We start from the raw sequence: 23,121 nt of genomic DNA on the forward strand, positions 1-23,121 counted from the left end.
AGGTGTTGACAAAGGCATGGTGCATTTTACGAAAAACCGTTGTGAACTTTCCAAAACTTTAAGGCCAAACAAGGTAAATAACCGTCAAACAGTTTGAGTGGATAAGATGCTATGTATTCCAGTAGCAAATTGCTATAATGGTGAATCAATGTTATCAGGTGCATGTACTTCGAATTACATGCACATGTATGTTGAATTTTATTAATGCGCAATAAACTTCCCATATTTTGTTTTGAGGTCAGAGTTATGTACAGTTGCCAACTGTTGGTTGTAGTCGAATTATGATACATAGAGTGTACATGTAAGAGCTTTTAGACTGTAGTAGTACAGAATATTAAATATTTGATACACTCGTAACATGTATAACCATATACATTGTATCTGATACTCAGGGGGAAAAAAGACAATTTAATTTTCAAAAATTATGTTTAGACTACATGTATATTGTATTGACACTAAAATGTATTAGGCTTGCCCCTAGTACTGGGGAATCCTACAGGTATTTAAAAGGCAAATACGCCATGATTAGGGAACATTCCCGCTTAAGTGTAACACTCTCTTTTAATTAATTAGATTGCAACTTATGTCTTCTGGGTTTTTTCTTTGTTTTCTCTCTCTCTCTCTCTCTCTCTCTCTCTCTCTCAATTTTGTTTTGTTTTTGTCTATATGCTGCAAGTCTGTTTTTTAAAAATTACCACAATGTGTGGAATTATCCGGACCAACTCTATTTCAAGACTTGTTCGTGTAGTTCAAAGACTAAGCAATGCAATTTCTCGTATTTTTTCAATCTCTGTTGGAGCGATTTCAAAGTCGATCTTTAAGGGGCAGTGGAAAATGTATAGTATGTGTAGCATATACTATTTTCCTGTACATCTTGTTCGTAGTATCATTTACAAATCCGTAATAACCACGCCGCGTATTCGAACACTAAAAACCGAATACTAAGAATCGGGTTGGACAATAAGAATCGGGTCAGGCACTAAGAAAGATTTGGGAAAAGTACACAATATTCACTCCCCGCGATCGTATGTCGCGATGTTCACAACAGAAACGAATTGATCAATCATCTTAACTGTAACCGTGCTTTGCTCTAGCGATATCTTGAATGTTATAAGTGGATATCAGGGGATGCTTACTCCTCCTAGGCACCTGATCCCACCTCTGGTGTGTCCAGGGGTCCGTGTTTGCCCAACTATCTATTTTGTATTGCTTGTAGGAGTTATGAGATTGATCACTGTTCGTTATCTTCACCTTGCATGTACACAGCCGTTTTATTATCAGATGAATGAGAAGAATGTAAGCTCGCTTGAAAGCTATGAATTCAAAAATTGAATTGTAGTGAAGGATGACCTCCTTCCCCCAATTTAAGATATCGAAGACTGATGGAAAATTGAAGCAGTTAAAGCTGATGAGGAACTTAAATCCCCCCTCCCCCCGCAATTTTTATTTGTTTTGCTTGTCAATAATCTTATACGAGTGAACTTCCTACTACTTCTAACACCACCACCACCACCACCCCTCCCCTCACCCCCCCCCCCCCCCCGAAAAACGACTTGACATGCCAAGGTTGAATAAGATTTCCCATGAACATCTCCATAGGAGTGAAAGATTCTCGAACGGGACGTTAAACAATATACCACGCTTTCGTTAGGCCTACCTGTCTACATGCAATATTTATGTAAATATATTTTTATCTTATTTATTCATTAATCAAGATGCCTCAGGGGGCATATATAATTCTAACAGTTTTGTTTAAAAACATTATAACTACATGATACAATATACACATATGCACTATTTACATTCTACATTGACATATATGTATTGAATTGGCTCATCACAATACTGATTGAAAGTATGCTCTACAAGTGTGCTATATGGGAAGTAAAGTAAAACAATATTATAAAATGTTTCACAAACACAGCGGGTATACCAAGGAGTGTTGCCTGAGCCAAGTCATTGAGACTGGCAGTCTTATACCCTAAGTGTTCGAGACAGCATATTTATAGTATATACAATTAAAAATAACCACACGTACCATATGAACACATGCATACCATATAAATAAATATATGTGAATATTCAAGCTATTTTATGGTCTGTATTTAATAAATCGCATTTTAAAAGATTGATATTGAAATGGATAGAATATAAACTGTCTGTCAAATTGATAAGTAACCTTATATAGTAAAGTGTTTTTATATAAAACGGCGCGAGTGCTACCATATTGATAATTTTGATATAAAAAAACCCATCAAACTTCCGCCAGAGTTCGTTTGCTTACTATTCGTTAGTCTGGTCCCCGCCCCCGCCACTCATTGATCATTCCCAATAAGGAATGATCAATGAGTGGCGGGGGCGGGGACCAGACTACGACTGATCAATTTATGAGACTGACGTCATAGATAGTTCTACGTCATAATTATATTTTGTCACAATTAGTCAACTAGTGTTGCTGTTAACCCGATTGGCTGTTAACCATGGCTGATACCATTGATTTTCATTTGGTAGAAGAAGCTATTAAGCAAAACAAACACACTATTTATCTACAGGAGGCTGTAGGTCGGATAATACAGATTCGCGCTGAAGCAAAATTAACCTATGTACAAGAGATTGAAAATTGGAGGAAAGGCTATCCAAATGAATTGCTTAAAAATGTTGGCGGCAATCTATTCCAATCACCCTCGTCTGGGGATGAAGACCCCTTGACAGAAATTCATAGAAACATCTATGATAAACTCATGGCCAGTAGTGGCCCCTATCAGAAAGTCCTACAACACACCCGACTGGAAAAGGAAAGATTGACAGAAATAGAAGAAGAATTTAAATCGTACAACACACAGCGGGAAAATCTGGAAAACGCTCTCACGAAACAGAAGCACTCAATAGACAACATGAAAGCCCTTTTAATCAAGTTGGAAGGAAAGCTTTCCAAGAACAGGAAAAGACAGTCTGCCAAGAGCGCGCGTAAGTTAGATTCCTGGAACACAGAGATGTCTGATATCCGAAAACACATTGAAACATGTTCTGCATTATGTATTGAAGATGAGGCAAAGTTACAGTCTTTAATCATTAGTAAGAAGAAAACCCTTCAGATGATGTTTCGGGAACTCAAGGAATTAGACAAAAGCAGGTTTAGTAGGATTCCTGATGTGATTTTACAGTATGTGAAAAATATCGTTCCGCAATATGACCTCATTCGTAAAAATGCACGTGAGGCATTTGAATGCTTCCAAAACCAACAAGAGATTGATATTCTTTCAATTCATAATCAGAACTGGATTCAAACAGAAGAAAGGGCTAGACTTAAGAAGGCGGGGCTCGGTACGGGGATTGATGTATTTTTAGTGACTAATCCTTCTGTGCACTCGGAGAATGTTAAAGAGGAGGGAACAAAGGCCAGTAAGAGACAAATGGTCCCATCACATCCTTCTACACCCCATCGGCAGCAAAATCCACCACAGAAAAATAGCCCTCACAATGCCCAAAACACAACAGCCACGTCTCCCAATTATGATACAGTTCTGAGAAGCTCACTAATGATGAAATTACCCTCATCGTTAGTGACTGAATTTCATGAAGATGATGTAGAAACAATAAAACTACCAGGCGAATCATCTTGTCGTCTGCCAAGTCCATTCCCCGTCAAAGAATTTTGTGTTGATAAGGCAGAACCAACTAAGACAATTAAAGACAACGATCCCTGCAGAAAAGCAGGAGATTATTTAAAGATGAACGACGATATTGGTGGAATGCGTAACATCCGAGTTATTGCTACGACACGTTACAAAGCTCGAAGTAGCAAAGAACTTGATCTTAAAAAAGGACAAGTTATAAAACAAACAATGGGAGTAATGGGAGGTACCGAGGAACGATTTGCGTATGGTTGGACGCGAAGAAATAGATTATCAAGGAAACAGTATGGGTGGTACCCCATCAGCGTCGTGTCACGCAAGTAAAACTGCCACAGTTAAAATTCATGATAAAGTACATTGTATCTAAAATATATTATATGAAAAAAAAAAAAAGTTTTTCAAGCATTGAAAGTTGTTATCACATGTTATTATTTTATTTAATACTTTTACTAATATGTATGTTGGAACACGAGGACTTGATGCCGTAAAAAATAGCAAACAATGCTACATTTTAAAAGATAGTATCTTTTTTTACAATTGTTTTTAAACGGAGCAAGTCCCTATGGTCGGAGCAAGTCGTTATGGTAAAGTACTCGCATCGGAACAGAAACGGCGAGAAACCCAGTGGGAGCAGGAGGGGAAGATCATATATATTTGATTAATGACTTATAGGTGAGTACAAAAGCCTATTAGAAGCATTTGAAACGTTTTTCAACCCTTAATTGGCCCCCAGGGTGAAAATGAAATTCCTGAAACCACATTGCACATCTACAGGACACCATCAATCATCTTCCAAAAGATGATTTGTCTATTGGGTAAACTGTATGAGTTCTGGGAAACAGTTATATATATATATATATATATATATATATATATATATATACAATGTATATACACGTTGTTTTTTTTTACTACTATTTAGACTCCAGGTTAAAAATGAACATTTTTTTAACATGTCGATTAATCACTTGATTACACGTATTTAATATTACCGACAATGTTGCATGCAAAGGTATTTCATGTAGTAGAAACTTTCAGGAAAATTAAATGACGTACATGTCTTAAAACATCAACATACATTTTACCATAACTTCGATTTATTGCTATGAAGCAGAATTTATTTTTAAAAAAGTGGGGTCAGGCGTCTAGAAGGAGTAAGTCCATTATGTTTATTTGGCATATAACAACAAAGTGGTTAATTCACTTTAAAAACTACAATTTTTACGGGTGTCCGCGCCGAATGGTACCTTTCTAGTTCAAGTGTTTGACCGGAACGTCCATTCTCTCTCTGTGTGTGTGTGTGTTGACCTCGGACCACGGATCGCTCCAGTTACCATGTTGTTTGACCTTTAAACCAAGACAAAATCAGGAACCAATGTGCTTGTGTGAGATAACATGTCTTCAAATGCCAATGGAAACACTGAATATCTTATTTGATAATACAAAACCGTAAATAACTTTCATGTCAATAAAGGAAATCTGATGATATTTACAGGATAGGTAGACATTCCAAAAATCTACAGATCGATGTCTTAAAAATTGCAAACGCGCGTGCGCACGCACGTGTATTGTCTTTTGAAGGTTCAATTCTTTCAATGGCCATAACTTTTTAAATTTTTGTCAAAATCATTTGCAACTTGGGTTGAATATGTATCTTGGGATTCTTAAAAATTGTATATAGTCATAATTACTATCCAGCACGTGCATGCACGTGTGCTAAATTCTGATTGGACGATTTTCAAATCGCCATCACTTTCTTATAATTGATGGAAACAATATATTTATGCTGTAAGTATATCTATCAAATGTCTATTGAACAACACCAACAATGATGCTCATTCCTACTCATGTGCGCGTGTATGCACGTGCATAACTTTCCTTTCATTTTTCGAGTACTAAAATGGCCATAACCAATGAATTAAAACCTCAAATGAATTCAAATTTACCCTGCAGATGTATGATATGAATGCCTATTGAATGGTGTTAACAAAAATTCCATTATTAAAATCGTGTGCACGTGAATGCGCGTGCATTGTAATTTTTGACATCAAAATTCAAGTATTGGTCTATAACATTTTTAGATATGTTTTGGGCCCTGCATTCATTGATGGTGTCAAAATCACTTCCCCGTACATCCATGCACGTGAGCTTAAATGTATTTATCATAGATGGATAATACCTATTGCATGTTTGTAATAAATTTATTTCTTAACATATTAATCATGGTGTCAATGCCAACCTATTATTAAATTGCAGTTGCTTTCTCTAGCTAACAAAGGTTCAATTTTTCCCATGCACACTAAGGTTGTTACACTATTCACAATTACACTCGATGCTTATTAACTTCATTAATTTAAAAATAGAATAGTAATTATACTGTTTTTTATAGTCATACCACAATTAGTGAAAAGTTTATAATAATTTTATCATTCTAACTTCTTGAACTTTCCATGCTTTGTATATCTTGAAAGACAAACCAATCAATAAAAAAAATTGTTGTAAACTTGTGATTCAAACGTCAATAAAAAAAATAACACTCTGTAAATGAGTGCATTTTGCACATGAATACAATATACAATACTTCTCACAACTCTGCGTCCATACACGTGTTGTTCAGTCACTGAGAGTACAATAACATAAACAGAACAGACATGGTTTACAATATAATGATCCAAACAAAAAGGTAGAAATGAGAGTTTTTCCTGTTTTCTCCATTAATTTAAATCGCTCAACATTTCCACAAAATCAATTAAGTATCAAGCATGATATACTTTGAATTCAAAAGTAGAAGTAATCACAGAACTTGGTTATGTATACACAGATTATCATAAAGCAGTCATTGTCTGAGCCTCATCACAAAGATTACGTAACCGTGGTGACAGTTTTTGGTGGATGGAGCAGTTCATGCCTACCACTCCAGCAAGATCACACATCTGAAATGCAAAGAGGGAAATATTCAGACAATTCCGTAGACTTGCACCACATGCAGGCAATGAAGATGCATCCCTATTTTGTTAGGAAATTTAATACAACATGAAGGGCTATGATGATGCATCCTTATTTTGTTAAGAAATTTGATATTTTCTTATTTATGTGGATTGATTTTCCTATTATTAATTAATTTGGTGTGACATATTTTCTTTTAAACCTGCCATTACATGTATAAAAACTTGGTGTGACATATTTTCTTTTGTACATGTCATTACATGTATAATAATTTGGCTTGATATATTTTCTTTTGAACGTGCTGTTGCACATATGACAATATGGTTTGACATATTTTCTTCTGAACTTGCTGTTCCATGTATAATAATTTGATTTGATAAGTAATGAGACGTAAATCAACACTGCTGACCTCCTCGTTATTCTTCATCAGCTGCAGTAAAGCAATCATCAGGTTGTACGCTGAAATAAATAAATCCCACATCTATTAAAGTCTTCCATCTCATAAAAAAATTCATATTTTGATTGGCAAATCTACAAGTATTATTAACACGCGAGTTACTTTTTTTGTCAGTACACATCAAATTTTGTTAATCTGCTATAATTGCAGCTTGGACAGTAAATTACCGCTTGTTTCTGGGAGGTCTTTCTGGAGACATTCCAGGATAGCACTGCCAAGTTCCACCTGCGTATCTTCTGGTAACTATAAATATCAGAATGCCATGAATTTAATAGGCATGACAAAGCATCCATATGAATGTTCAAGTTGTAAACATACTGTCATAGGAAATGTACACAAATATGTAATACCTACAAATAGTGTTACAGATCAAAATAAATCCAAAGTATTTACTGAGGTTGTAGACGGAAGATTTTCTAACAGATTGTAAACTGAGGATTACCTGATATCTACAAAGGTTGTAAGCCAGGGCCGCAGCCTTGCTGTAGACTTCCTGGTTGTCATGGAGAAGGGCTCCAACACACATTTCTGGACAAAGTAGTTTGAGATTACTTTGTTCTCCACCCTCACTGTCTATCAGAAAGCTGTGTCCCATTTCAGTACTGCTGCAGTTTGTTAACTAGTCAAGTATAGAATATATAGTCCTCATTATCAGTCTTGATGAAGCTAGGCCTTACAGTGTGCAAGAAATAATTGGGACAAAAACTATGAATTGCAATAAAATTCCAAAATGAGTTCAGTGACCTATTTTTGGGAGGTGACACACCTTACACCCAAGATGCATCAACTGACCAAGATTAATATTTGAATATGTATAGCCATAAATTTTCAGGAGATTTCAGCAGGACTCAAAGGAATTATGGATTGGGGCAATGTGTTGCTCCTAAGAAGCAGAATTATAATGCAAATGAAAAAAAAACCAAACTGCTTTGTGTATACAATAGCTATTGCTCCATGCAGAGCACGTTAACTCACCACTTTTAGTAGCCCCATCTGTACTGTCTCCGTAAGCTCCTTGTAATGTAACAATACGCTGTTGATTAACTTGGTGGGTTCATTTTGTAACAGTTCAACGTAGTCCTCAATTAACACAAGTTCCTGCAGAAGCACACATATCTCCCCCCTCAACTTATCACCCATGCGTCCATCTCCTATCACTTTGTGGATGGTTTGAACATGTTCTTTACACAAGGACCAAGATGGTGACACTGTTCCTAGATAGTCAAACATGTCTGAAACTAGGCTTGCTTCCTTAGCAGACAGTTTATTATGTACATCATCCAGAAGGGGCTTTTTGGAGGGTCTTTCCTGGAATTTACATGATTTTGCTATAAACAAACAATAGTAAACATGCCAATGTTATAATATATATGATGTATTCCTATTAGCAACAAATGCCTTAAAGCTATCATGAGGGCAGCAAAAAAGAACTCGCGTCAATAAATCTAATCAATAGGCTTCATTAAGTTATCAACTTTTCCCATTATTTTCAATGACTGTGAATAAGTATAACATCTGAGAAATGATAGATCTTTAAAAAAAAAAAATATCAACTTTAACTTTGTTAAAAAAAAAATCATGAAAATCTGGCTTATAATACCTTTGTTGTTATCAGATACCTTTACCTGGCATGAATTCACACCTGTATCTCTGATATACACATGTACCTGTTTCACACCTGTATCTCTAATATACACATGTACATGTTTCAATGCTTTATAATAAAAGTCACAGTTGAATAGGGTGAAAACGTCAACGGGTGGAAATTGTAAAGAAAACCTCTAGCAAGCATGCTAGTACACACTATAAAGGATCAAGGATAATAAAGGTAACCATGCACATTAAGGAATGATAAAGCAAGATAACACATTAAGAGATGAAAGGTGAAGATAACGAACAGTGATCAATCTCATAACTCCTATAAGCAAGTAATAGAGTTCGACAAACACAGACCCCTGGATACACCAGAGGTGGTATCTGAAACTAGGAGGAGTAAGCATCCCCTGTCGACCGGTCACACCCGTCGTGAACCCCATATCTTGATAAAGCAAGATAACCATGTTAACACACATTGAGAGATGATGGATAAAGCAAGATAACCATGTTAACACACATTGAGAGATGATGGATAAAGCAAGATAACCATGTTAAAGGGACTGATTCACGATTTTACCCAAAATTTTGTTTTTCACTTTTAATGATCAAAATCTACTGTCTAATGTGTTTGAAAGATTTCACATGAAAATTAAGGTTATACATCTTCACAGAAGCTCATTTTAGAGAGTTTATTAATTGTTTTGTAAACAAAGATTGCGATATGTTATTGTTTACGGAATTTTCAGAAGAAATGGATATCAATCTAAGTATTATTATATCTTTCATTTTTCAAGCATTTTGGGGGTGAAATGTGTCATCTAAAAGTTAAAATTTGTGACTATGCAAAATTAAGATGCATTGTATTACAAAATCAATATTTCACTTGTTTGTTTACATAAAAAGACTCGAGTCTTTGTTTACAGAACACATATTTAAGGCTAAAATATTGCTTTCATTCATGCATTCAGAAGGTCAAAATTTTGGCTGTCAACATTAAATGAGTTATATTTCTAATGTTTAACATCAAAAATGAAAAATATTTTTATCAAAAATCGTGAACCAGTCCCTTTAACACACATTGAGAGATTATGGATAAAGCAGGATAACTGTCTTAACACACATTGAAAGATGATGGATAAAGCAAGATAACCGTCTTAACACACATTGAGAGATTATGGATAATGCATGAAAAATTGAAAAACTGATGCAACTGAATGCAAAGGTTCCATGTTTAGACATCTATTCTCTCTTCAACTTTTTTTTTCCACTGATAAATTCCAATGTTCAGTCTTCATGTTGAGACCACTATTTATGGTTTGACAATATTTATGGAGTCAGACACATGTTTGATGCTAGACCCCGAGACATTCAAGGATAACATACTGTCCAATACAACCAGAAGCATTTGTGCTTTTTGAGAGTACTGATTTATCAAACATCTAATTCATTCATTAAAACACAATATAGGAATAAAAACATGTGAATTAAAGATTGATCAGAACACATAATTTTTGAAAACATGAGGCCCATGGGCCACAATGCTCACCTGATTCACATTGGCCCTTCACAGTTGTTTAACTGCTGTAATTTTTAAAAGTTTTTTAAAAAAAAAAATCTTTATTCCCATGAAAATATTTAACCCCGTATTGTGGCCCCAACCTAGCTACAAAAAGTCACAACATAACCTTGATATGAAAACCCTACTTTAAATAGTTCAGGAATTATTGCCTATGTTAGCTTTTCTTAAAAGTTGGTCAAAATCCAAGGTCAAGGTTACAATATCAAACATTTTGGTACTAAAAGAAAGGTTTTGTTACATGGAACGCATAACGAAATATGAAAGAAATATCACTCCCCATTCAAAAGTTATGACCAAGGTAAAGGTTTGGTCAAAGTTCTTGAATTTGGTTCAAACTCTGAGGTCAAGGTCACAAGATCAATCATAACAAAACAATATGTCTAACTTCTGGGAAGGGGAGAAAAAAATATGAAAGTCCTACCTTAAATAGTTCAGTAGATATTGCCTGGGTTAGGTTTTCTTAAAAGTATGTCAAACGTCAAGGTTAAAACTTTGGTACCAAAACAAAGGCCTTGTGACAAGAAATGCACATATGAAATATGAGAAACCTATCGCTCACCATTCAAATGTTATAAGCAAGGTTAAAGTTTCAGACAGACAGACAAGACAAAACCAATACCCCCCTTTGACTTTAGTATCAGGGATATACAAGTAACTTGAATCCACACAACTTAGGAATGTTTGCATTTTGATATGATTCAAAGTGGCCTTGCTACTCTTGAAAAGAATTTATATTGATTAATTTCCTGTATATTCCCAAATAAAATTTTGATCTCCTGTTTTGGCTCCATCCTACTTCCCGAGACCCTGATTTGAACAAACTTGAATTCACACTACCCGAAGTTCCTTGTGTATTAATATGAATAATCATGGCCCTCCAGTTCTTTAGAAGACGATTTTTAGCCGAGTTGCTCGGCTATTGGTTTGTTGATGCGGGCGGGCAACAATTGGTTTCCGGATGATAACTCGAAAAGTTTACAATCTAATCAAATGAAACTTTGATATATTGTTGGGTACCAGGTAAGGAAGACCCCTATTGATTTTGGAGAAAAATTGTCAAAGGTCAAGGTCACAGTGACCGAAATAGAATGAAAATTTCAGAAAAATTTGGTTTCCGGATGATAACTCAGAAAGTTTACATCTGAATCAAATGAAACTTTGATATATTGTTGGGTACCAGGCCTGGAGGTTATAAAACTTTTTTAGCACATTCTCATACTCAGACTCAAACTATGTTCTCTGAATCGTACTCATACTCAAAAGTGAAGGTTACAAAGATTTTATGAAATCATTCTCACACTCAAATGGAGTACATGCACTCAAATGGAGTACATGCTCAAGATTTTTCGAGTATGTTTCGAAGCTTGCTCAGAGTTATACCCAAAACAAAAATGGCTGAGTTTGTGTATGAGTAAGCTAAAAAATTTATAACCTCCAGGCCTGGTAAGGAAGACCCCTATTGATTTTGGAGAAAAAACGTCAAAGGTCAAGGTCACAGTGACCGAATATAGAATGAAAATTTCAGAAAAATTTGGTTTCCGGATGATAACTCAGAAAGTTTAAATCCGAATTAAATGAAACTTTGATATATTGTTGGGTACCAGGTAAGGAAGACCCCTATTGATTTTGGAGAAAAAAGGTCAAAGGTCAAGGTCACAGTGACCGAATATAGAATGAAAATTTCAGAAATATTTGGTTTCCGGATGATAACTTAGTAAGTTTTAATCCAAATCAAACGATACTTAAAGATATTGTTATGTACCAGGTAAGGAAGACCCCTATTGATTTTGGAGAAAATGGGTCAAAGGTCAAGGTCATAGTGACCGAAAATAGATTTAAAATTCAAAAAAAAAAATATTAGTTTTCGGAGAAAAACTTGAATTTTTTTTTAATTTGAATCAAATGAAACTTGGTTATATTGTTGGATACCAGCAAAGCAAGGCCCCTATTGATTTTGGAGAAAAAAGGTCAAAGGTCAAGGTCACAGTGACCAAAAATAGATTGAAAACTTCAGACAAATATGGTTTCTGGACAGTAACTTGAAAAGTTTAAAACTGAAATTAGTTCTTCACAATTATAAATATGCCACATCATTCCTGACTTTACAATGTATCCCATGCAACTTGGCTTATGCACCCCTGGGTGCATATATTGATTTTTAAAGATGTTTCCCCAAGATATTCTAGGCCTAATATAAAACTTTGATCCCCTCACCCTACCTCCAGGGACCATGATTTGAACAAACTTCAATCTGCACTACCTGGGGATGCTTGCATATCTAATCTCGGGCCCATTATTCTTGATAATATGTTTAAAGATGCTTCCCTATACACAAGGATGATTTGTGCTTAGTTTAGGATTTATAGAGTTCCAGAGTTGTCATTAAATATATGAGTAGCAATATAATCAATTAAAACCATAGGCTTTGAACCACTCAAGTAGTAAATATCTGAAAAGAAATTCAAGTATTTTCTATAAAACATGCTAAAAAAATTTATGATGAGTTCTTGGATTTGATGATATATTTTTATTGCTCCATCACATGCATGTAGAAAATGTACATTTTCAGTTTAAATACTGTATAACGGGAAAATTTCTGCAGTTGTCCCACTTTTGGCAGATAGGAAAAATTTGCAAAAATTACAATTGCAGAATACATATACATGCATATAGGTACATATAGATATAAAGCAACTGCAGAAATTGAAAAAAAAATAAATATAATTTGCTACTATTTACGGATCAAAACACAAAAATTTTCAGCTGCAGAAAATACCTGTTGTACGTTATTTCATGCAGATATGTATTTTCTGCCTCTAAGGCCTTGTGGCCTTTGATTCTTTTTTTTATCTCAGTCATTGGGTTTCTTATAGAGCACTTTACTGTTTGTAACCCTCATAGTCATATTTCATTTTAGTGACAACAGGAATTTACCTTTAGAAAACAAAAAGCTCTTTCCACTAAGAATGGGTTTAATAAATGAAGATTTCATTTCGAATGACTGTATTTGTAGAACAGAGAAATGACAAATTAGCTGAATTTTATTAGCATGGTGCAGTTCCCAATCCTTAAAATAAATATCAATCTAACATCCTGGAATAACACAAACACTGCTATTCCACTTACAAAACCCCATCTCTCTATAAATAATGGGTTCCACATCACTGTAATTCCACTTACAAAACCCCATCTCTCTATAAACAATGGGTTCCACATCACTGTAATTCCACTTACAAAACCTCACCTCTCTGTAAATAATGGGTTCCATTTCTCTGGTATCCTGCTCACTCTCCACACTGAAATCTCCAGAAGATTCCACACCCTGTGAACTGCTGGGACTCTGACTGGTGGCCCCAGTTGGTGCCTCTGAACTGGTTCTCGTCTTCCCTGAACTTTTGCCCTGTTTATTGGAAGTCTCTGTGAGGAATGTATTACTAGGAGGGATATTTTGAGACACTGGAGGATTTCCAGCAGGGAACAAGGCATGACCCCCACTAGGGTTTACAGACATTGCATCAATCCAAGGCTTCATCATCTGACCAAGAGGCCTATTAATTAAACAAAAAAACTGTAATGAACAGTGAAAACTTATTAATTCAATCTGTGTAAACTTTCAGCTGGTTGAACCAGAGCACACACAAACAGGACATCCTCTCACAATACAGCATCATTCAATGGGGGCACGATTTGTGCATTCAATTTTGATTAAATGAGATATGTCCTTGACATTCAAACAAGACATTGATAAGTATCTTCTCCTTTCCTCCTACGATGTAAGTAACAAATATGAAGCTGAAAGAGATTGAAAGGTATTATTTCTTTTATATCCACCTTGTTTAATTGTAAATGGTCACCTTGACCTGTGACATGATCTGTAGGGATATTTCTCTCCTACTATATTCAATCTTTCACTCTGACCTTGACTTATTGGCCTACATTAAATAGATCATCTTTACTCTACCATTTATCATTGTAGAAGAAGAGTAAGGCAAATATATGAAATACTAGCCTTTCTCTGTACAAGTTTGTATGTGATGTCCACAACATTTTGCTGGATGCATGCACTCACAAAAACTTGTATGGCTACACATGCAAGCTCATTCTATATCTCTCATGCACTTTTGTAATTAAGAGGTGAAAACTAAACATTTACTTCTAGTACAATTTTGTTTCCATAAGCTCTCAGTTGTGAAAAACTGGTTTCTACATGTATATATAGTCAAACCTTGTTATCTTGAACATGTTGGGGCCGAGAAAAAACATCCAAGATATCTGAGGGTTTGTGATTTTGAGTTTAAAATACATAAAGAAAATGTAGTTGGGACTTCCAACTCACTTGAACAATTTGTATTTGAGATATCTACATTCAAGATACCAAAGTTCAACAGTTCAAGAAAAAGAATGCACAAAACAATCTGCAGCCAATCTTACGTGCTAAGGACTTCCGCGGGCAATGCAGTGATGTATGATGGGATGTCATTACCAGTCAGAAACTGGGCCAACTCCGAACTGAAGTTGTTACAGTTGTGGTCAAGTAAATGATAGCAGCTTGGCCTGTAAAAACCAAATGAGACTATGACATCAGCATACTGGGTAAATTAATAAATAAAAAAATTGCTGATTCCATTCAATAAATGCAAGATCACTCATTTGAGTGGAGTCAAATTTTCGTGATTTGAGGATAAAAATAATGTAGGTAGGGTCTCGATGTTGTGCTTGAGAATATTTTCTGTACTAAACCTTACTCTTGCTCAAAGAAAATCTGAATTCAAAACAATGCAAAATTAGACTTCTGCATAATTTACTTCTTATAACAGTAAAATGTAATTCAAAAGAAATTTGAATACCTAACAAGAGGCCCAAAGCCCTTATTGGTCACCTGAGTACTAGTTAAAAGTATCACTTGTCCCAAGGGCTAAAATTCTAGAAAAAATTTCCTGTTCTGAATATCTAAGCTAAATTCTAATTTTCAGCAACAACATAAAACAAGATGTGTTCTTAAAACTTCGATGTCCTCAAAAAAGCATATACTGAGTGATGAAAGACTTTACATAACATGATCTATGTATTATCATTAAATGATGTCACTAATTTGGACCCATCCTAAAGTCAACTTTGGGGTTACTGTATCAGTAAACTTAATAAAGTCCTTCAAATGATAAAAACAATAATCACTATAATAATTTTGGCTCCACCCTGAAACCAAACCCTTACCCCCTAGGATCATGAAACTTACAATTTTGGTAAACGGCTACCTACTCCTTCTAAATATCCATTTAGTTTCAATTTAGTATGATAATCAATAGCATTAAAGCAAATATCATTTACATGTTTTGCACATATACACTGTATATACCAAGTTTGACCCCACCCTGGAGTCAGAACCTCTACCCCGGGGATCATAAAATTTACTATTTTGGTAGAGGCCTTTCTGCTCTATATCATTATGAATTTAGTTTTTCTTAAAGATATGCAGTTGTAGGAAGACTTAATAATTGGTCAATTTTTTGCAGTTTTTGCCCCACCCGTAAGACTCCAGGGGTGCAGGAATCCCGAAATTTATAACTTATATCCTCCTTGTCCCAAAGATGCTTCATACCAAATTTGAAAGGAAATGGAAAAGTAGTTATCAAGAAGTTAAAAATGTTCTATTGTTTACACATTTATTAACTGACCATTTTGGCCCCACCCTGATACCCAAACCCCTACCCCTGGGATCATCAAATTTACAATTTTGGTAAATGACTACCTGCTCTTAATATCCATTTAGTTTCTATCTAGAACCAATAGCACTAAAGAAGATGTCATTTAAGTGTTTTACACATAAACACTATATACCAAGTTTGGCCCAACCTGGGGTCAGAACCTCCAACCCGGGGATCATGAAATTTACAATTTTAGTGATCTTCCTGCTGTACATCATGATGCATTTAGTTTTTCTTACACATGTGTGGTTCTAGAGAAGAATTTTTTTGAAAAAACGTCAAGGCTCCAAAGGTGCAGGAGACCTGAAATTTACTAGTTATGTCCCCCTTGACCAAAAGATGTTTTATACCAAATTTGAAAAGAATCGGAATGGTAGTTATATGGTTGAAGAAGTAAAAAATGATCAATTGTTAACACACAACGACGGACGCAGACCAATTGCATTAGGTCACTTGAGCGACTCAGGTGACCTAAAAAGACTCACTTGTTAGAGAGCAGAGCTGACAGACTCACCTGTAAGGGAACAGATAGACTGACAGACTCACCTGTTAGAGGACTGATAGACCCATGGACTCACCTGTAAGAGGACAAATAGACTCACCTGTAAGAGGACAAATAGACTTACCTGTAAGGGACAGATAGACCGACAGACTTACCTGTAAGAGGACAGATAGATTGACAAACTCACCTGTAAGAGGACAGATAGACTGACAGACTCACATGTAAGAGGACAGATAGACTGACAGACTCACCTGTAAGAGGACAGATAGACTGACAAACTCACCTGTAAGAGGACAGATAGACTGACAGACTCACATGTAAGAGGACAGATAGACTGACAGACTCACCTGTAAGAGGACAGATAGACTGACTGACTCACATGTAAGAGGACAGATAGACTGACTGACTCACATGTAAGAGGACAGATAGACTGACAGACTCACCTGTAAGAGGACAAATAGACTGACAGACTCACCTGTAAGAGGACAGATACAGACTCACATGTAAGAGGACAGATAGACTGACACTCACCAGTAAGTGGACAGATAAACTGACAGACTCACCTGTAAGAGGATGGATCTGATATATTCACCTGTAAGTAGACAGACCTGACAGACTCACCTTTAAGAGGACAAATAGACTCACCTGTAAGAGAACAGATACAGACTCACCTGTAAGAGGACAAACCTGACAGACTTACCTGTAAGAGGACTGATAGACTGACAGACTCACCTTTAAGAGGACAAATAGACTCACCTATAAGAGGACAGATACAGACTCACCTGTAAGAGGACAAACCTGACAAAGTCACCTGTAAGAGGACAGATAGACTGACAGACTCACCTGTAAGTGGACAAACCTGACAGACTTACCTTTAAGAGGACAGATAGACTCACCTGTAAGAGGACAGATACAGACTCACCTGTAAGAGGACAGATAGACTGACAGACTCACCTGAAAGAGGACAGACCTGACAGACTCACCTGTGAGAGGACAGATAGACTGACAGACTCACCTGTAAGTGGACAGATATAGACTCACCTGTAAGTGGACAGACCTGACAGACTCACCTGTAAGAGGACAGATAGACTGACAGACTCACCTGTAAGAAGACTGTGACAGATCATTAAGATAACCCAAGAAGACATCATATGGTATTTGCGTTTGACCTAGTTCTACAACGGTGTCTGGTGAACCTAAGATTGTTCCTCCCTGTTAATAGAAGACAAAATGTTGAATCTACAGTATGTAACAGGAATTTGCCCTAAATGTTCATCCTCATTTTACATGCTCTATATTTCTTTAGTAGGACAGTTACACAAAGGGTACAAAACAAATTGTATGGAAAATAAAGCAAGAAACATCTGTAACCCACAGTCTTGACTGAAGACTGAAAGGCCATGCTACAGTGGTTACAGAGTACACTTGAGTAAGATTCTATATTGATATACATGTATGCAAATTTATTTTTGTAAATTTTATCATGAAGAATAATCAAGTGACAGTGCAATTTGGTGTGTATTGAACTGTATTTTGTACAAGTCACAACTTCCCTGTATAATACATATAGATCTCTGATGTGATGTAACCTGCCACCAGGATGAAAATTTAGGACAATTTTCAGATAAAGATTGCTTAGTTGTGAAATATTTTAAGGTGGATCGATCCTCGTGTGACTTATCAATAATAATGGTTAAAAGTCCAAAAACTGTATTAATTTCCATTCAATATAGTTAAATTTAAACAATAACCAAAGAAAATGTGTATGTTGCCACATTTTTAAAGATGTCAGACATAAAAAAACGGAAGTATATATTAACATCAGAAAATCACACATATTCGTTGTACGGAATAATTAAAATAGATAAAACTTGTTGAAATGACAAATTTTAAATGTCAACAGTTTAAAAAAACTGTTAATTCATAAATATGTATAAATTAATTGTGGATATTAGGGAAATCGTGCATAATAGACATGCTGTAGAAGAAATACCAGCATAGGAGTTATTGCCCTTGACAACATTTTTTTAATTATAAAGAATTGATTATCTATAGAAAATATACACTTTTTCAATATCAATAGCAGTCTATGCGAAAGACATCGGACCGTCGGACCTGACCGATGTGCAGTGCCTCAGGTCCGACGCATCATTTTTTACACCGGACCGGAATGTCCGATGTCTCAGTGTCCGGTTTTGAGCTTTACTATTTTGATGCGGAGTCATTTAAATGTTTGTTATAAGACATGTTCCATGAAAAATGCTTGTATTGACTCCCATTGGGAATGTCTATTCAAATTGCCAAACGTTGGTAATTTTTTTGTGGTAACTAAAAATATTAACACTCAGGATCAAGAAAATATGAAAAATAAAATTATAAAAGTATTCTTTCACTTTTAATTTCAATTTTTTTAAAAACGGTTGCTAACATCACATTTTTATGACGGAACACTTGACGGAAAATGACATTAGCAATTAATAAATCTTCTGTTTACTAAACAAGTTATGAAATTATTTAACTACATGGCTCTCTTAATGAAAGGTTTAAATGTAATCTATATACATTACATCGAGACCAATGTTTGTTGTGCTTTAATAATGACCCAGAATCTTTTATTTTCTGTCAATGCTAATGTCAGTTCTTGACGGAACTTTTTTTATGCTAATGTTATTGTTTGACGGAACAAAACCTTGCGGAACCTTTTCGCAGTGATGTAAATCATGATAGACTATAAATAGTTTCCCATGATGAGTTTTTATTGCAATAAAATAGTCTTTGAATTCATAAACCGGTAGATTGACGTACGATTTAGTACAAATAGAACGATTTCTTATGCTAACGTCACATGTTGCTAACGTCAGCAATTTTGACAGAAAGTCTATCGCTTGAAGTTTTACATAAGTCTAGATACCTCATTCACTCAACCTGCCATGCAATTGGAAAATCCCATTACAACGCCCCTTGCAGGGAGAGTTGTAATAATAACAAAGAACCACAACTCTTACAAGGGTTTGGTAAAGAAGTGTGCTAATGTCACATTGTGCCGAGTAGAATTTGACAGAATGATGTTAGACCAAATATCAATGTAATTTCTTAAGTCAGATATTTTGTTTAAAGAAGATAAAATCTGTTTCACAATTAGATTATGACTTTTAATGCTTAATTCCAGAAAAATAATCAAAGCAAATTGTTTTGCAGTACATCTCTATATACATATGTACATTAGTGCTAACGTCAGTATGTTTGACAGAACGAAAGTTACAAAAACTGTTTACTTTGAATTTACTTTTGTATAATTTGTTTTCATAAATAGTTTGCAATTTTTTTTATAAAGATTAAGTAAAAGAACATACATTTTATGTTACATTTTTATCGCCCCTTGTTTTCTTATATAAGTTTAAATAAAGTACCCGAGAAGTTGGGTACCACTTCTCACGGGAGTTAATTCTGTCAATTTTTCTCATATTTTGAACATTCATATACCAAAATTATTTTAACAATTTATGTGTGGCAAAATATTTTTGATTTTATAATTAACTCTAGTCCATTCAAGTTTGTAATTAACAACATTCTTTACTTTTTAAGCATATTTATCTTTAAATATGGAGGGGGAAAAATTGACGGACATTTATGCTAATTTGGTGGAATATGTCATAAGTAAAAAATAGCACACAAATCCAAATACGTAAATGAATGTGATTAAAACCGCATGGACTGTCTAAAGTTAGTATTATACGGGAGGAATCCCTGGTATAGTATTACTAGTATAATAAATAAGATTCCCTTGGTTTTGCATTTTCACGTGTTTCACTTTTTTACATTAGGTTTTTCGGTCTGACAAAATTTGGTTCGGTCCGGTGTGTTCATTGATTACACAGGACCGAATGTACTGTGTGGTCCAAAAAACTTTCGCATAGACTGCAATAGTTTACCAAATTTTTTATTTTATGCATGCAGTGAATAAAATTTCTCTGAAGATATATTTCTATCATGCGCAAAGTTTAATTTGATAAAGATTTTTGCAAAACCTATGACATCACACGAGGATCGATTAACCTTAACATTAAATAATGAGTCTACCACTTTGGTTAGAATTGCCACAGCATTTATAATCCCTTAAAATGATCCCCTATTAAAGGGCCAGACATGGGCAAAACATATTGGTCTCTTGTTTTTGTCTAATGTGTACCATGTTTCAAAGGATTTATTATTTACAAGGTGTGTAGAAATTCAATGTTAACAATGACATATGAATTATATATATATATATATAGAGATTTCTATATATATAATATATATATATAAATATACACGCTTACCGGCGGACATGCCTCGATTCCTCCCGTGCCCCCAAAGTAAAACTCCTCTCCATACACCACAATCCCTGTGTGCCACACCCCTTCAATATGTTTACCTAAATAACACAAACATACCAGGGACTGTCTTAATTAATGATCTTAAAAAGAATGTCTGTTTTACTCCTTTAGAAGACCATTTTCAAGGTTTTACCTGTACACAGACAGTACCCGAGTTATTTCGAGTTAACGTAAGCCTACCTAAGAAAGCCTGCGACAGTGACCTCGCCATTCCTTTGCTTATGTCGTAAATGTAGACCTTCACAGTCCATGATTCGGTGTCTGACATTGTACAGGCTTTCCCGGATCTCTGAGAGATAATGATGTGCTTTAAAGAACCGAGTCTGCTGAAGTCATGACTTAACAAATCTAAACATTGATGGGTCAAGAATAACTTAATTCCCAAACCCGACGTAAATTCACTGAATTAATTATTTTCATCAGTTTAATTTCAAAATTTCTCACAGTCTGTTTCTAAGATGTGATATTGTGTCAAAGATATGATTCCTTTAATCAAATAATCACAAGCATTGAATAATTTCACATTCTGTCATTTAAAATTATAGATCACTGTGAGGGACTTGTAGTAATTTTTTAAAGCAGTAACAAATACATAAACAAAAATATGTGTTATAATGTATGCTGATTTCAGTATATATGTGCAACAAAAAGGGAAAAATCGCTAAAACGCATCAAAGATGCGTATGGCCGAGTTGCAGTTTCGAAAATTATGCACGCTTGCATTCACAAAGTAAAAACATGCACACATTTAATATAGTTTATAAGTATAAAGCTTTGAATGGCCACAATAGGTATTTAGTGTGATAATGACCTTGACCTTTGGATTTCAAAAGCAACATGAATCTTGAATGTCGTCAGGATTTGAAGTCTGATAAACATGCACCAGCAAGTACATGTATTAAAGTTAGAGGCAAGCTCAAATCTAGTATATAGTGAAATAGAGACCTTGACCTTTTGACATCAAAATAAATAGGAACCTTCCTCTTTTGGATGTGATCATGATATGCAAGTTTCACAAAGATGCCCCTAGTAGTATGAAAGTTAGAGACCGGACAAGCTCAAATCTATGGCATTTAGTGACAGTGACCTTTGGACCTCAAAATAAATAGGAACCTTCCTCTCCTCAAAATAAATAGGAACCTTCCTCTTTTGGATGTGATCATGTAATGTAAGTTTTACAAAGATGCACCAAAAAGTACTAAAGTTAGAGACCGGACAAGCTAATTGTGGACGCCGCCCGCCCGACCAGACACTCATCCTTCGCCAATTTAAAAGCTGAGATTTGCTACGCAACTCAGCTAAAAATGCAATGAACCAGACTAGGATTTGAACCAAGACCTCTACCAACTGAGTTATCTGGCCACCGGCGATCAAGTCGATCTGACTGCCACACATGCAACAAGTCTGTGAGGGTTTCATCATTTCACAAGTGGGAGACATAATTCAATTTTTTAATTATTATAACAGGTCCAAAATTTTCACAGGTGTTTTGTAAAATACTTTTCACATGAAATAAAGGGGTATTATATCCAAGCAACTACAGAATGGTGAACTTTCTGGTTACTGTATTTTTCAGTCCCCATAATTACTACATATTAGTTCTCTGCCTAGCTCTTTTAAAATTTCCAGTATCAAAGCAACATTGTATGGTGGGTGCATTCATGGTTGATCTCTTTCACAATTCTGTATTCCATTACACTTTCAGCATTTTAATGTGTTTTCCATTTTGATTAAAACATAAACAAACATTAATGGGTGACAAAGGTTTCAGACAGGAGATCAAATTCAAGGGAGTGTACACATTATTAATTAAAGCATTTTTCACAGATTATTTACTAATCGCTAATTGAATGCAATACTATAGGAGAGCATAAGATAAAGCCACTTTTAAAATTTAATCCCTGACAAAACGATTTCATAAAAGCTTTTGATTTGGTCCGCCATGTATGTCTGTTTACTCAATCAAATCGAGTGCACGCAGGCAGACTCACATGTTCCCATGCTCTGCTTGACTCAGTTACCAGTCGGGTCATATACTGTGATGTATTTGTCAGCCATGAAATTCAGTAAATCAAATATAATCCCTTGGGGATCTGGGTTAGAATAGGTCCTTAGTACCTCTTGCTTGTTGTAAGAGGCGACTAAATGGGGTGGTCCTTTGGATGAGACCGCAAAAACCGAGACCCTGTGTCACAGTAGGTGTGGCATGATACAGATCCCTCCCTGCTCAAAGGCCGTAAGCACCGAGCATAGGCCTAAATGTTGCAGCCCTTCACCGGCAGTGGTGACGTCTCAATAAGATTGAAAAATTCTCGAGAAGGACGT

At 35.4% G+C, this 23,121-nt stretch overlaps 1 protein-coding gene across 1 annotated transcript; it reads right to left on the reverse strand.

Moving 5' to 3' along the window:
• Positions 1-5,817: 5,817 nt before the first annotated feature.
• Positions 5,818-21,173, reverse strand: LOC125670690 (uncharacterized). Its single transcript, XM_048906019.2, has 10 exons — positions 20,977-21,173; positions 20,740-20,834; positions 17,523-17,632; positions 14,645-14,767; positions 13,458-13,761; positions 8,014-8,346; positions 7,481-7,657; positions 7,206-7,281; positions 6,991-7,040; positions 5,818-6,568 (listed from the first exon to the last, which is right to left on the reverse strand). Exons 1-10 carry the CDS (start codon positions 21,062-21,064, stop codon positions 6,461-6,463), a joined length of 1,464 nt encoding a protein of 487 aa, XP_048761976.1. The 5' UTR covers positions 21,065-21,173; the 3' UTR covers positions 5,818-6,460.
• Between the last annotated feature and the right edge of the window lie 1,948 nt (positions 21,174-23,121).

This window comes from Ostrea edulis, chromosome 4, assembly GCF_947568905.1.
Source record: "Ostrea edulis chromosome 4, xbOstEdul1.1, whole genome shotgun sequence".
Classification (NCBI taxonomy): Eukaryota; Metazoa; Mollusca; class Bivalvia; order Ostreida; family Ostreidae; genus Ostrea; species Ostrea edulis.